The sequence below is a fragment of the Stegostoma tigrinum genome, chromosome 2 (assembly GCF_030684315.1).
Source record: "Stegostoma tigrinum isolate sSteTig4 chromosome 2, sSteTig4.hap1, whole genome shotgun sequence".
Taxonomy (NCBI): domain Eukaryota; kingdom Metazoa; phylum Chordata; class Chondrichthyes; order Orectolobiformes; family Stegostomatidae; genus Stegostoma; species Stegostoma tigrinum.
The window spans coordinates 94,280,977-94,297,907 of NC_081355.1; the positions used below are offsets into that span (position 1 = coordinate 94,280,977).

Below are 16,931 nucleotides of genomic sequence, written 5' to 3' on the forward strand. Positions count from 1 at the left end.
TACAGAGGCAGTGAGCAGCTGTGATGTTGTGTACAGGACATGTTTGCAATGCTGTAAAAAAGCTCCACAATCTCTTACAATCTGCCAGGCTGTACGTACATCCATTTTGCAGACGTAGCTACATGGAAGGTTGTGATGTTTGTCACATGTGGAATTATTGTGCTGTTTTCCCAGTGCCCAAAGCAGCAACCTGTTAGTTAGCAAGGATCTTGAAACAAAATAACTGACAACAAAGTACATGTTAGCCACACAATTGAAAGCATAATTTTTCCACAGTATATTCATTAAAATGCACCTTTTAACTTACAGAAGAACACCTGAGATAACCAGAACAGGAGATGATCAAGCCAACTTGGCAACTTTCAGCCCTCTAGAGGGGTAAATGCTGGAATTAGTAGCAGATTAGGGAAATCACACCATTGGGTGGTGAGGTTGGAGGACAACACTGGAATAGTGGGATTTCAAGTCTGCATAGCTCTCTCCTTCAAAGATACTGATGAAGTGAATGGACAAAGGAAATTAGCAAAGGTGGCAGGGACGTAGATTTGATGGGCTTTGTCCATCTATATAAGAAAAACTAGTGTGTCTTCACAAAATGAGTCTCTCTGAAGTCATTTCAAATAATGGTGTCCTTCATTCTCCTTGTTATGTTTCATCCACAGGCAAAACAGTAGCAGCTGCACCATTAGCCCCAATGGATTAACATTAACCTCCAAGGAGGCGGAAACCTCAGAGGAACCAGCACCATATCCTTGCTGCAAATCTTCCAAAAGTGCAAATATATGCACCTTGGTGAGTGCATGTAAATCAGTTTTGGGGATCTACATGCTGTTGCAAGCACATCACAGTCACAAGACCGGTGCTGGAGACTGAGATAATGCAAGCCTCTAAGACTCGAAAGAAATATTAGAAGTGACCAATATGCTGAAGGCCAAGTTAATGAACAACCTCCAAAGTCATCCATCAAGTGGCAGATGCTGGCTGAATAGTGCAAGGTGTATAGAGATGTGGCAGAGATTCCATAGCAATTGTGCACACTATCATGGACAGTGGAAGAATCCATGCAGTCCACTGTGCAGAATGCATTGCACCCTTCAGTGACAGACTGCTTACTGTCATTTTGGGCAGCTCAGGGGTGGATACTGCATACGCTTTCTGATCTGCACTCTATCATTTTATCACTGATTGGTGTCCACAACAAGACTGACAGGTGGACAAGGGGTCTGGCATCACATCCAGACGCTTGTTGCTTTCAATAAAACAGGGAGAGCCAAATGATCAGTCCCACTGATCTTTGGCACTTTCCAGGTCCTACCCTTCAGAGTGTAATCCATTGCCTTGTTAGCCCCGCCCAACTGCATTACCTCACACTTTTCCGTGGTGAACTTCATTTGCCAGTGCTCTGCTCATTTCTCCTGACAGTTGATTTCCTCTAAGAGCTATCTGCAATATCTCCACCCTCGCCTCCACCAGTAGCTGGGATGCATCTTATCCAGGCAAGCAGGCTTATCAACATTTTAGGCTAATAATCCTGTTGGTATCTCCTCTCTATGGTAATTCATTCTAATATTTCCCAGTCCTCCACCTGATGTCTAAGCCTGCATTATCTGTCACAAATGTGAAGACCAATCAATGTTGACCCTAAGCAGTGCACAGCGATTAGCATGCCTATGCCATTCACAGTACTGATTTCCAGTTCAGGAAGTCACTGCCACAAACAGACCTTGAAGATTTAGAACATAGAACATAGAACATAGTACAGTACAGCACAGAACAGGCCCTTCAGCCCACAATGTTGTGCCGACCATTGATCCTCACGTATGCACCCTCAAATTTCTGTGACCATATGCATGTCCAGCAGTCTCTTAAATGTCCCCAATGACCTTGCTTCCACAACTGCTGCTGGCAACGCATTCCATGCTCTCACAACTCTCTGTGTAAAGAACCCGCCTCTGATATCCCCTCTATACTTTCCTCCAACCAGCTTAAAACTATGACCCCTCGTGTTAGCCTTTTCTGCCCTGGGAAATAGTCTCTGGCTATCAACTCTATCTATGCCTCTCATTAACTTGTATAACTCAATTAGGTCCCCTCTCCTCCTCCTTTTCTCCAATGAAAAAAGTCCAAGCTCAGTCAACCTCTCTTCATAAGATAAGCCCTCCAGTTCAGGCAGCATCCTGGTAAACCTCCTCTGAACCCTCTCCAAAGCATCCACATCTTTCCTATAATAGGGCGACCAGAACTGGATGCAGTATTCCAAGTGCGGTCTAACCAAAGTTTTATAGAGCTGCAACAAGATCTCACGACTCTTAAACTCAATCCCCCTGTTAATGAAAGACAAAACACCATATGCTTTCTTAACAATCCTGTCCACTTGGGTGGCCATTTTAAGGGATCTATGTATCTGCACACCAAGATCCCGCTGTTCCTCCACACTGCCAAGAATCCTATCCTTAATCCTGTACTCAGCTTTCAAATTCGACCTTCCAAAATGCATCACCTCGCATTTATCCAGGTTGAACTCCTTCTGCCACCTCTCAGCCCATCTCTGCATCCTGTCAATGTCCCGCTGCAGCCTACCACAGCCCTCTATACTGTCAACGACACCTCCAACCTTCGTGTCGTCTGCAAATTTGCTGACCCGTCCTTCAATCCCCTCATCCAAATCATTAATAAAAATTACAAACAGTAGAGGCCCAAGGACAGAGCCCTGTGGAACACCACTCACCACTGACTTCCAGGCAGAATATTTTCCTTCTACTACCATTCGCTGTCTTCTGTTGGCCAGCCAATTCTGTATCCAGACAGCTAAGTTCCCCTGTATCCCATTCCTCCTGACCTTCTGAATGAGCCTACCATGGGGAACCTTATCAAATGCCTTGCTGAAGTCCATATACACCACATCTACAGCTCGACCCTCATCAACTTTTCTAGTCACATCCTCAAAGAACTCGATAAGGTTTGTGAGGCATGACCTGCCCCTCACAAAGCCGTGTTGACTGCATTTAATCAAGCCCTGCTCTTCCAGATGGTCATAAATCCTATCCCTCAGATAGGATTTATGACCTTTCTAACACCTTGCAGACGACAGACGTGAGGCTTACTAGTCTGTAATTGTCGGGGATTTCCCTATTTCCTTTCTTGAAGAGAGGAATTACATTTGCCTCTCTCCAGTCCTCAGGTACAACTCCAGTGGAGAGCGAGGATGCAAAGATCTTTGCAAGTGGCGAAGCAATTGCATTTCTCATTTCCCAAAGCAGCCGAGGACAAATCTGGTCCGGGCCTGGCGACTTGTCAATCTTAATGTTTGACAAAATTTTCAGCACATCAGCTTCCTCTATCTCTATCCATTGAAGCATGCATACCTGCTCTTCAAAGGTTTCATTCACTACAAAGTTCGTTTCTCTCGTAAAGACAGAAGCAAAAAACTCATTTAGGGCTTCCCCTACCTCCTTAGACTCCACACACAAGTTCCCTAAGCTATCCCTGATCGGCCCTGCTCTTTCTTTGACCATTCTCTTATTCCTCACATAAGTGTAAAATGCCTTTGTGTTCTCCCTAATCTGTTCTGCCAAGCCTTTCTTGTGCCCCCTCCTGGCTCTCCTCAGACCATTTTTGAGCTCTTTCCTCGCCTGCCTGTAATTCTCTAGAGCTGAGCTTGACCCTAGCTTCCTCCACCTTAGGTAAGCTACCTTCTTCCTTTTGACGAGAAGCTCCACCGCTCTCGTCATCCAAGGTTCCTTTATCTTACCCTTATCTTGCGGTAGAGAGAATAAAAAAAGTCAGAATGTTGAGTCTGACGCAAAGCATTCATTCAGGACCATGCCATCTCTTCCAGTTACACACACAGATTACATCAATGGGTCCTGAATAGGCCCTACACTTTCCTAAGTTATTGTCTTGTTCTTTACATATTTAAGAAAAAACTGTTTAGGCTTTTCTTTATTCTACCCACCAATGCTATCTGATGAATTCTCCTTGCTTTCCTAATTTTCTGTCTAGGCTCCCCTGGCCACATGTGCCTTTTATATTCCTCTAGGGATTCTGCAGTATTCAGCCCTTGCTTTCTGCCATAAGCTTTGTTCTTTTTCTTAACCTTTTTGTCACTTGACATCCAGGGTTCTTTGGTCTTGGTTCCACCTTTTGTCCTTACGAGAACATACTTAACCTGTACTATTGTGTTTCCTCCTAGAATGGCTCCCACTGTTCTGGAAGTTTTGGCTCCAAGTTGCTGCTCCCATAGTAACTGGGCTAAATCATCTCTGATCTTGGTAAAATTCATCTTTCCCCAGTTTTGAGCTCATATTCTGGGGTCATCCTTATTGTTTTCCATAACTGTCCTAAATCTGAGTTGTGGTCACTGTCTCCAAAATGGTCCCCAACTGATCACCTTCCACCTGCCTCAGCTCATTCCTGAGTTTCAGGTCCAGAACTGCCACTCCCCATTGGGCTTCTGACATAATGGCTGGAAGAGTTCTTCTGGGTACAATTTAAGTATTTTGTTTCCGCTTTGCCCTGCACACTAGAACTATTCCAGTTAATATGTAGCCAATTAAAGTCCCCTACTATTGATGCATTATTATTCTTATACTTTCCTGAGATTTGAATGCATATTTAATCTTTTGTCTCTCCCTGACTATTTGGAAACTTATTAGAGACACCCAACTGCACGTCTGCTCCTTTTGTTTTTTTTTTCACTTCTAAGCATATGGTTTCATTTTATGACCCCTCCAAGATATCATCCCATCTGACAGCTATAACTGATTCTTTGATCAATACTGTGACAACACTCTCCTCTTCTATTCCCCTCTTCATCTTGTCTGAACACCCTATAACCAGGAATGTCGTGCTGTCAGTACTTTCCATTTCTCATCTAAGTCTGTCACACCTATGAAACCATAAGCTCACACATTCATCTACCCTATTTGTCAAGGTCCTTGTATTGAAATATATTTCATTTAGCCTTGCTAAACTGACTTCTTCCTTATCTGCCTCTGTTTTCTCTCACTTCTAAATTGGCCAGTCTGGAGCACGTCTTTTACTATTGATGACATTTTACCTCATATGTCAACAGTAGTTGGTTTTCTGTAGAAGTGGATCTTTTTCTCTCTAAAGGGCAAGTAATGGCCCAGCAATTGTACTGTTGATTGCATTGTATACTTCCAAATATTATATTCTAACTCTGCTAAGAGCTTAGTCCAGTTCACAATGCTCAGAACTCAGAATAGCTATATATCATGAATCTCCAAATGTTTATTTGTATCCTCACCTCAACAGACTCTTTGCATTGGAATGTATACCATTAATCTCCTCTTTTGTCTATTCTCTAGACTTTTTTTAATCTCAACCTCCAACATTCACTTACTAATTTCCTGTCTTCCATTTTCAGCTTCTCTTCTCGTACCTGAATTTCTCTACAAGTTGTGGCTGTGTTCTGTAATAAACCATCCAACTATTTCTGAATTCTGAAGAAGGGTCACTGGACCAAAATATTAACTCTGATTTCTTGCCAAAGATACTGCCAGACCTATTGAGATTTTCTAGCAATTTCTGTTTTTGTTTCTGATATTTGTCCTACTCCCTTACACCTTTGAGAGCCTCCAACTCAAATTCCAATTCAACGAAGTTCACAATGTAAAATGTAAAAGGTGTCTTTAACTAATTTAACTTTATATGAAAATAAAGCAGATTGCTTCTAAGCAAATTTAAATAGGTTACAAAAAGAAAATGGAATTTCTGTGAACAACCTTTTATCTTGAGCAATATTGGTATATGTAAAATGAACAAAATTCCTTTAACTAACTGCACTTTTAAATGTTTGTATTCAACTCCCACACTTGACATTTTTTGTAATGCTCTGCAGGTCTGATTTACATTTGTTTTACGTCTGCTTGCTGCTTCTCCAAATCCTGAAACCATAAATTGCCAACTTTGATTTAGATGGTGTCATTTGCTTCATTTCATTAGCTTCCCACTATTAACTTTTATTTTATTCACTTAATTTTGAATCTCATGTCATCATTAATAAATTATCACAGGTCTTCCCAAAGAAAGGGTCAGGGCCAAAAGTGGGGTTGCAATCTGAAATTTTAGGACTGTGAGCTTCAAGCCAGCAATGACTGACTCACCCCTCAAGCCAACAATCTCATATCAATAGTCTCCAAATAGGGTCACAGTGCAAAACGAAATTTTGAACAACTGAATAATAGATAAAATGTCATCAGTTACCCTGCTAATTAAAATGAATGCAATCTGCATGATTGCACTGCCATTGCAACCGTAAGTATTACACAATGGCATGTGACGGACAATTTCGAATCGTGAACCATATCCTCATATTCTGTTGAACTGTAACTTCAAAAGTGAGTTGAAAACTTCCCACTTGCAGATTTTGTTGCGAATAATTTGTTCATTCATCATACATATTCGACAGGAATTGTTTTTTATCGCCAAAACATTACAGAATCGTAACATTGCAGAATCACCGAATCGCGTCAGTGCAGAAAGAGACCATTCAGCACACTGTGTCCGCAACAGCTCTATTATCCACGGCCAATCTCCTGCATTTTCTTTATATCCCTGCACACTATTTCTATCCAAATAATCATCAAATGCCTTCTTGAATGCCTCAATTGAACCTCGCTCCACCATATTTCCAGGCTTGACGTTCCATACCCTAAGTAATTGCAGTGTGAGAAACTTCATCAACACAGCCAAGTTTCTGTGAGACCAATACCAAGTAAAGTTAACATTTACAACTTAAATGACATTGCAGTTCTTAAAGTGGAAGTGCACTTTGGTTGCGGCAGAGACTGCAGCGGCGGTCACAAGCCTTCTGGGCAACTGCTTCGAAGACAATGGGAGCAGGTAACCAAAGGCGTCCATGGCAATAGGTGTCAATGAGAGGCCACATGATTGCACATTGCCCCCTCCAAGGAGCAGACAGTGCTGCAGATGATCATTGCAGCCATCGCAGCTGTCCCACAGACCCCTTTACCCAACTCCAACACTCTCCCTCCACCTAGACCCTTCCCTCTGGCCTTTTACCTGCACTTGATCTTTTCATTGAGAACTGTCAACGTGACATTAGTTGCCTCAATTTCACTGACCCTCTCAACAAAACCAACCTATCTCCCTCTGAACTGACTGCACTCCGTGCACTCAGATCTAACACTGACTTTGTCATCAAGCCTGCCGATAAGGGTGGTGCTGTTGTTGTCTGGCGTACTGACCTCTACTTGCAGAGCCTGAGCGCCAGCTCTCAGATACCTCCTCCTACCTTCCCCGGACCATGACCCCAACGTGGCACATCAGGCTATTATATCAACTATGGTTATGGATCTTATTGCATCTGGTGATCTCCCCCCGACCACTTCCAAGCTAATAGTTCCCCCAACTGCGCAAAGCTCGTTTCTACCTCCTGCCAAAAATCCACAAATAGGCCTGTCCAGGTAGATTCATTGTTTCAGCCTGCTCATGCCCCACAGAACTCATCTCTTCCTGCCTTGACTCAGTCTTCTCCCCCTGGTCTAATCCCTACCCACATACATCCACGATTCATCAAACGCCTTACACCGGTTTCAAAGCTTCCAGTTAACTGGCTTCAGCCACCTCCTCTTTACCATGGATGTGCAATCCCTTTACACATCCATTCCCCACCAAGAGGGTCTTAGGGCTCTCCGCTTCTTCCTGGAGCAAAGATCTGAACCATCTCCACCCACCACTACCCTCCTGCGCTTGGCTGAGCTTGTCCTCACCCTCAAAAACTTCTCTTTCAACTCCTCTTATTTTCTTCAGGGAAGAGGGGTTTCCATGGGTACCCGAATGGGCCAGAGTTATGCCTGTCTCTTTGTGGGGTACATGGAACATTCCTTGTTGCAGTCCTATTCCGGCCCCATCCACAACTCTTTCTCTGATACATCGATGATATCATTGGTGCTGCTTCCCTCTCTCATCTAGAATCGGAAAACTTCATCAATTTCGCCTCCAATTTCCACCCTGTCCTCACTTTCACCTGGTCTATCTCTGACTCCTCCCTTCCCTTCCTCAACATTACTGTTTCCATTTCTGGGGATAGACTGGCCACGAATATCGATTACAAACCCACTGATTTCCACAGCTACCTGGACTACACTTCCTGTAAAGACTACATCCCATTCTCTAGTTCCTCCGTCTCCATCACTTATGTTCAGATGAGGCCAACTTTAACAAGGGAGCCTCCAAAACGTCCACATTCTTCCTCACCCAAGGATTCCTCAGCTCCATTGTCGACAGGGCCCTCAATCGGGTCCGACTCATCTCCCGCATTTCTGCCCTCACCCCTTTTCTTCCCTCCCGCAACTGAGACAGGGTTTCCCTTATCCTCACCTGCCATCCCACCAGCATCCACATCCAGAAGATCATCAGACGCCATTTCCACCACCTCCAGCAAGATGCCACCACCAGACAAATATTCCCCTCCCCTCCCTTGTCCGCCTTCTGCAGTGACTATTCCCTCCGGGACACCCTGGTCCACACTTCCTTCACACCCAACACCTCCCCACGGCCCTACAGCACCTTCCCCTGTAACTGGCCAAGGTGCAACACCTGCACATTTACGTCCTCCCTCCCCAGAATCCAAGGGCCCAAACATACCTTGCAGGTGAAGCAACACTTCACCTGCAATTCCAAGAATCTAGTCTACTGCATTTGCTGCTTACAATGTGGTCTCCTCTACTTTGGGGAAATGAAGCATAGCCTTGGTGACTGCTTTGCAGAACATCTACGTTCTGGAATAGCCTTGGTAACTGCTCTGCAAAACATCTACGTTCAGGTATAGCCTTGGTGACGGCTCTGCAGAACATCCACGTTCTGGTCACAAAAAAGACCCTGAACTACCTGCTGCCTGCCACTTCAATGCACCAATCTGCTTCCTGCCCAACATCTCTGTCTCCGCTTGCTACAGTGTTGCAGTGAATCCCAATGCAAGCTGGAGGAACAACACCTCATTTTCCACTTGGGGACCCTACAGCCCTCTAGACTCAATACTGAGTTCAATAATTTTAGGGCCTAAACTCTCCCATGTCCGAACCACTCAGCCCACATACCAGGCCTTATTATCACATAGCCTGCCACTACACACCCCGTGTTGTTAGTCACTAACAGTCCCCATTAACAACTACTCACCCTCCCAGCCTGATCGTTAGCAACTCCTTTGTCTGTCCAGTTGTCTTTCTCTCTCTTTGGACTCTATGCTAACGTTTACGCGCTACCCGACCCACCTCTCTATTTTCTGCACATAAACTGACATTTTCTCAGCCACTGTCAGTTCTGAGGAAGGGTCACCGGACCCGAAATGTTGACTCTGTTTTCTCCTCTACAGATGCTGCCAGGCCTGCTGAGCTTTTCCAGCAACTTTGTTTTTGCAGCCATGTGGCTGGGAACACCCACATATTATCTTCCTGACTTATCTACCGTTTCAAATCCCACTTCGCCCTTATCCCACAATCCAGTATGATGTACAAGCAGCACATGGTCTTATATTGTTACAAAGGAGTAGTCAGCCCCACTTCTAATAACTAAAACCAAAACACCCAAAGAAGCTTGCCTCGCCTCGTAATCTATTAAAGGAGTGGTTAAATGAAAGAAACCCCTGATACTCACTTTATAATCAACAAGTAACAATTTTTTATCTAACAGTTAACAAATTAACAAAGCTACTAACAAACCAAACAATTCCCCCTTAACTACTAACTATTTCTGAATAAAACAGAATTCTTATGGTATGCTGTTCCAATAGATATAATTCCCACTTATATAAACCAATTTAATAAAAAAAATTAAATGTTAATCTCTCAAAATTATAGCCAGGATGTCTTCTGGAATGTTTTTTGCCTTCTCCACTGTCCTCCAGTCAGGAATGCTCTCCTCCATCGAATTCTTGTGTCAGGTTAGTGGCTAACGGTGCTGAAGTTCCTTTATTCCGATGGAGCTTATTCTGAGATCTTACAGATTTTTGTGAGAGCCAGTGATTTTCTCTTTCTTCAGAGCTGATGGCTGTTGAGAGCTTCAAATTTAATTGGGCTTTGATATCAAGGGCCTGGTTTAAATTAAAAGACTACATTCAAAAACCTGTTATCTTGGTAAAAATGCTGCTTTTCCTGCTCAGAGTATAGCCTTTTGACACAATGGTTCAATTTCAAGAACTCTCTGTGCAACTGCTGCTGTGTGCAGACATTTGTTTAAAATCTCCAAGCCTGAAAAAACAGACCTTTGAAAAGGATTATGCACCCTTCCCCTGCAGCATTTTACAAATTCTAATGTCCTGCCATCTAATCCACAAATACTATACCAACTACGGAACAATATGTAACTGTGCACATTCTGCTTTTCACTCACATCAGCATTCTCTGATCCCTTATCTCAAAGCACAACCGCTAATAAATTTATGATTTGAGAAACTCAAGAACTGTCAAATGGCATGGCACTGGTAATGACTGAGAGGAAAGGACAGCATGTGCCAGCTCACTTAAGAGTCAGATTGGTACAGTTCAGTGCCATATATTTTGGGACCATATTTGCCCATGGTTGTCCTGCAACATAAGGCTATGAGAAATAAAAACCTTATTCTGGGAGTTCCTATTCTTGCATTCAGCACCTTATGCCTGCTCCATTCTGAATGAAATCATGCTGATTTGACGTTGGCCTCAATTCCACTTTCCTGCATTTTCCATATTACTCTCGATACTCCTATAGTTCAAAATTCTGTTTAACTTAAACTTGAATATATTCAATGATCCAGTCTTCACTGCGCTTGGTTGGAGGAACTAAAATACTGATGACACTGATACATGAAATTCCTTTTTCATCTTAGTTGTAGACTCCCCATGAAGGGAAACATTCCCTCAGCATCCACCCTGTCTAGCTCCCTCAGAATCTTTTGCTTCAGTAAAATCACCTACCATTCTTTACCTCAAATGATTCTAGTAGCAGCGAAGCAACTAACACCAACAGGCAAATTTGGAGCTTGGAGACGGTGCAGGGCTAATTAACAATAACAACCAAAAGAACTGCAGATGCTGTAGATCAGGAACAAAAACAAATTTGCTGGAAAAGCTCAGCAGGTTTGGAAGCATCTGTGGAGGAGAAAAGAGTTAACATTTTGGGTCCGGTGATCCTTCCTCAGGACTGATGGTGGCTGGGAAAATGTCAGTTTATATGCAGAAAATAGGGAGGTGGGCAGGGTAGGGACTAAACGTTAGGATAGAGCCCAAGGAGAGAGAAAAGACCGCGGGTAATTAACAATAACATTGATCCAACCAAATAGGCATACATGTAGTAGAAAAAGGTCAACATTTCCCTGCTTTAATGAACTGATTTTCAGTTCTATTTGATTATCTAAATTGAAATTTAGTTAAAAATCAGAGTACATTTTAAATATTACATCTGCCTTCACAAGTTACTTGATTTTAAACAGTAAGCAGAAGGGTAATAGAAACACCATGATTTTTATCTGTACTCTCATTTAATGTTTTGTCAAAGTGACTTCTGAGAAACTAGTAAACTTCAGTGTAGCTGATTGGTATTTACACGGTAATATTGCTCAGCAGGCACGGTATATTATTGATTTAAAGCATTTTCCATCTTTTTGAATCATTCCACCAGCAATCACACTGTTGCTATTAAAAGCTATTGAAATATACCTTCATAATAAACATGTAGAAATGCCTTTTCAAGTCAACAATACATCTTTGGGTTCAGCTTGTTTGGTTTACATCTTTGTGCATCATTGTATAACAAATACAAGCATAATAAACTGTGGATTACAACGGGATCAGGGATCTAATAGAGAACAAGAAGTGGGCCCCAAACTCTCACTTGCCATCAAGAGGACAGGAATGATGCATTTATCACAGGCAGCCACAATGTTCGAGAAGGATGGTTAAATTCTGCCCATTAAACTCATACCATATATTCCAAAGTAAATCGAAAATATATTTGAAAATATTATTGATAAAACACATTTATATTATTGGAACATCATAAAAGTTCTCAAGCTGTGTCTTTAAGTGACTGCCATCCAAACATTTAGTTTAAAAATTAAAGGGCCCTCTAACTCAATCAATGATGGAAACATATTCCCTGTCGTGCTTAAAAACTAAGACAATTCTTATTTTTTGGAAAATTATTATGTCTGTAGAAAGCCATGAAGAATATAAAAATATAGTAAACATCAACGAGGTCAATTGGCTCCTTAAGTCTGCTTGACCATTCAAATAAATCTCATGGCTTACACATCTATTCTTCTTTCTCATCCTATCTTGACATCACTTAATTTCTTGAATGACAGAAAATTTCAGTCCTGAATATGCTTTCTAGCATGAAAAACTCCACAGATTTAAAACTTACTAAATGAAAGAATTTCTCTCTATTTCTGTCCAAAATGGCTGAGTCTTGTCCTCAGACTTTCCAGCTGAGGGAAACAGTCCCTCAAAGTATTGTAAAGCCCTTGTAAAATGTTATATGTCTCATTTTGTTTTACACACAAGAGAACATAAGCCTAGTTCACTCATTCTTTTTTTCACAAAGCAGGTTTGCATTGTAGCCTGTCTAAGGTCAATACATCCTTCCTCAAGTAAGGAGACTGAACAATCATTCAGTATGATTAGTGCTGCCTCACCTATTTATTTCCCTTCAAATTGCTTGCTGTATCTGTGTGTTAACTTTCTGAGATTTGTTTAAAAAGTTAACTAAATCTCTTTGAATTTTGACATTTCTGAGTTTCTCAAATTTTAGAATACATTCTACTTGAACACATTCTACTGCTCCATCGTTCCAATTAGTGAATAATTTCACTCTTGCCCACATTCTACCGTGTCCATGACCGTCTTACCCAATTGCCATTACTTTACGGGGTATACGAGGTGTAGAGCTGGATGAACACAGCAGGCCAAGCAGCATCAGAGGAGCAGGAAGGCTGATGTTTCGGGCCTAGAACCTTTTTCCTACTATCTCTGAAGCTATTCCTTTACAGTCTCTTTGCATTTTAATCTTAGCTTGATATGAGAATATAAGAACATAAACAGCAGCTGGAGTAGGCCATATGATCCCCTGATCTCGATCTATATTCATGGCGATGCCTGATTCTCAAAATCTTCCTGCTGATCCACATAACTTCTAATTTTCTTAGAATTCAAAAATCTATCGATCTCAGTCTTCAGTATACTTAATGACTGAATGCCTGGGGTACGGAATTTCCAAAATTCATAATCTTTGAATGAAGAAATATCTCATCATCTAGGTTCCAAAGGATAATCATTTTAATGCAAGACCATACACCCTTGTTCTAGACTCTCTGGCCAGGTAATAACTTATCAGCATTTAACATGTTATGCCTCTTGGAATCCCATTTATTTCAACAGGATTGTTTCTTGTTCTAAGCTCCAAGGAAAATATAGACTCAATATGTTCATTTTTCCTTAAAGGGAAATCCTTTCATCCCAGGAATCAATTTTGTAAGTCTTTGTTCTACTCACACTCAGGAAAGTTTATCCTTCCTTATGTATGGAGACCATTGTCTCTCCACCCTCTCCAATCTGCTGAGAGTTTTCCAAAATCTAAGGAGTTATGGAAGATCTTAATCAATGAATCTGCTGTCTCTGCAGTCACTTCTTTTAGAATCCCAGGATGTTGTCCAAATGGTTCAGAGAATTTTCAACCCTTCCATCCCATTTATTTCTCTAGTGGTTTCTAATACAACTGGACAATGTCAACCGATTTATACATAATACATGCAGGCCTCTTTAGCTGAGTCAATGACAATGGACCGTAAGTGGTTGAGCTGTAAACACTGATCGTTGAGACATTTTACTTCTTACATCTTGAAATCCAGGAAATAACCTATTTATTCCCATTCTCTATTATCTATCCATTAACCAATCCTTAATCAATGCTAATATAATCTTGTCATGGAATTCGTGGCTTCTGAGCCTGTGTTTCTTTCAGGCCGATTCTAACTGAAAACTGAAATTAAAAAGGGAAACAAATAAACAAAAACAAAGATTTGGACACCAAAACTTCTGGGTAGAATGAAACTAGTTGATGCAATAGCAGGAAGTACAAGATGATCCAAACTCAGTCATAAAGTTGAGCTCAATGATGCAGTACAAGCATGCCGAAGAAGACAGTCTGGATCCAGCTCCTCTGATGCTGCTTGGCCTGCTATGTTCATTCAGCTCTACACTTTGTTATCCAGAGGCTGAGAATAAATTCTAACAACATTTTCATTACTTGAAAATGACATTGATAAATCCATACCATTCAGACTGACTGGTGTAACACGGTTGATCAGTGGCTAGTACTGCTGTTCACACTGCCAGGGGCCTGGGTTTGATTCCAACCTCAGGTGGACACCTGTGTGGAGTTTGCGTGTTCTCCCGGGTCTGCATGGATTTCCTCCAAGTGCTCTGGTTTCCTCCAATAGTCCAAACATGTGCAGGTTGAGGTGGGTGGGCCATGGTAAATTTCCCATAGTGTCCAGGGGTATGCAGGCTAAATGGATCAGCCATGGGAAATGCAGGGTCACAGGGATAGAGAAGGAGGTGGATCTCAGTGGGATGCTCTTCGGAATGTTGGTGTGGACTTGAATGGCTGGCTTCCACACTGTAGGGATTCCATGATTGTATGAATTCAGAAGGTTCTGCAAATATGTCTCATAGGTAATGAAGTCCATGCCCATGGAACTTGGGTCAGTTGTGCACCGCTGTTGGCTGGATCAGGCTAAAACCTGAAGGAGAGAAGCTAAACTACTCCATACGGCAAACAGAGTTTTCAAGGCCTTTTAAAAGGTTGACTTTTATTTGCCACTTAATACATGATTATAGCCTACATTTGGCTTCAATTTGCCTGTGATGTCATGGTAGTGTGTAATGATGCTAGATATTAAGAGTACAGAAGGCTATCTAAAATGGTATTTAGTGTTTGCTTTGTTTGACATTTATTCGTTGTATTTTTTTCTGTTTTAAACCATCAAAACTTAAGGTTTCACTCTCAGGAAACAAAATAAGTTGCCAGACTCTACTAAGACTGAGATCACTAACATTATCTCCAATTCCATAAGTCCCAAAGTATAAAAATTTCATGCATGACATTTTCAATAGTTTCTGAAAAGTCAAACATCCTATATTCAGTGGCTTCCTGCCTCTGCAAACCGTTGATCTTATAACAGGACTAGACAGGATAAACACAAGAAGGATGCTCCTGATGATTAGGGAGTCCAGAACCGGGGGATCACAGTCTAGGGGTACGGGGTAGGTTATTTAGGGCTGAGATGAGGAGAAATTTCTCTACCCAGAGTAGTGAGTCTGTGGAATTCTCGGCCACAGAGAACACAATGAATGTTTTCAACATGGTGTTAGATCTGGTTCTTAGAGCTGTGACCAAATGTTTTGGGGCAAAGCAGGAATCATACTGAATGGTGAAGCAGGCTTCAAGGGCTGAATGGCTTACTCTTGTACTCATTTTTCATATTTCTATGTCTCCTTTTTACCTACCCTGTGACTTGCATTCATAAAAAAAACTCCAAAAGATTCTTCAAGCAAAATTTTCTCTTTGTGAAACACTGACTGTCCTAACATATTGTGATTTTCCAAATACTCTGATCCACTTCATGAGTAAGCATTTGTTAACCAAGAGAACAGCAAGTCATAGTAGCACAGTGTGTCACAACCTTGATATCTCCCTGTGACATCCATGATTTTTCAAATGTGGATTGAAGAAATGAATTCCTCCTAAAATACTACAACAGACTTCCTGATGCGACAGGCCTCTTCATTTAAGATAACGAAGTGTGGAGCATGATGAACACAGCATGCCAAGCAGCATCTTAGGAGCAAGGGTCTAGGCCCAAAACATCAGCTTTTGAACTCCTAAGATGCTGCTTGGCCTGCTGTGTTCATCCAGCTCCACACTTTGTTATCCTGGCCTCTTCATTTATTCGCCTTCATTGTAGAGAGCAACAACCTGCATCCACTCAATAATTTTCTTTGATAGCAAGCTAAGATCACACACATATCAACTCCTCAATCAGGTACAGCACATTTAAATCAAAAGTAAATCCCCATAAGTCTCAGCTCTGGTCTTCCTGCATTAGCGACAACTCCCAAGTAAGATCGGCCCTTTGGTTTTAGTTAGTCTTTTCCATAAATTAACTGAAGCTCAACAATCGTGTGTCCACAGTTATTAGGATTTGAACAAGGACCATAAAATACATCTGTGAAGGAGACTCATGTCTACTGTAGGAGAAATTTATCACATCGGGCTGAAAGACATTGAATCCAAGTCATGGTGCTTAGAAGACAATGTCTATCCCTATTCCCCAGTTATTATTTGTTCACAAAGGAATTAGCCTCAAAATAATGTAACCTTAAAAATGTAACAAATTACACTGTCCAGAATACGTTCTGACTCTTTTTCATTCCAGATTTTTATTCTAATATGAGAACTTTAATTGGAATCGCATATCTATGTTCAAAAATATATTTTCTGCATTAATACACTGATGAGATAATACATTCTCTGCAGAAGGCTTCGAATGATTGATCTCCTGACAATCCCTTCCTTTGTTAAATATGCATGTCACTTTAGCAATATTAATGAATTTGTTTACCATCATGCATTTCACATGGACGTAACGAGTCCAGCTTTCTGTTTTCAACATCATGTTCAAAAGCTGATTAAGACGAGTCATCTGAATTATGTTTTTACTGATGACTGTATTTTGCCGCACTAAAGTCAGGAACATGACTTGCTCATTTACTTGAAAACATATTGGATAAATTGTAAAATTGTTTAATTTGTAATTTTCCTCAATAGTATCCAGTACTCTTTCCAATAAGCATTAAACATTCTTATAACACCTAAGTATGTCAGCCATATCCTACGATATCTGGCAT

At 41.5% G+C, this 16,931-nt stretch overlaps 1 protein-coding gene across 10 annotated transcripts in view; it reads right to left on the reverse strand.

Annotated features, from left to right (window-relative positions):
* cobl (cordon-bleu WH2 repeat protein) overlaps positions 1 to 16,931 on the reverse strand; it is a 308,135-nt gene that overhangs the window by 150,668 nt on the left and 140,536 nt on the right. The window contains exon 1 of one of the 10 annotated variants that reach the window (XM_048552725.1): positions 12,872 to 13,504. The exons of 8 other annotated variants lie outside the window; for them this stretch is intronic. Coding sequence is in view for 1 of the 2 variants with exons in the window: in XM_048552718.1 (XP_048408675.1) it covers positions 100 to 105 (6 nt within the window). In the remaining variant the exon portion in view is untranslated. Of the gene's footprint in view, positions 1 to 99; positions 190 to 12,871; positions 13,505 to 16,931 lie in introns of those variants that run through there. One more of the 10 variants, XM_048552718.1, reaches the window with a different exon arrangement.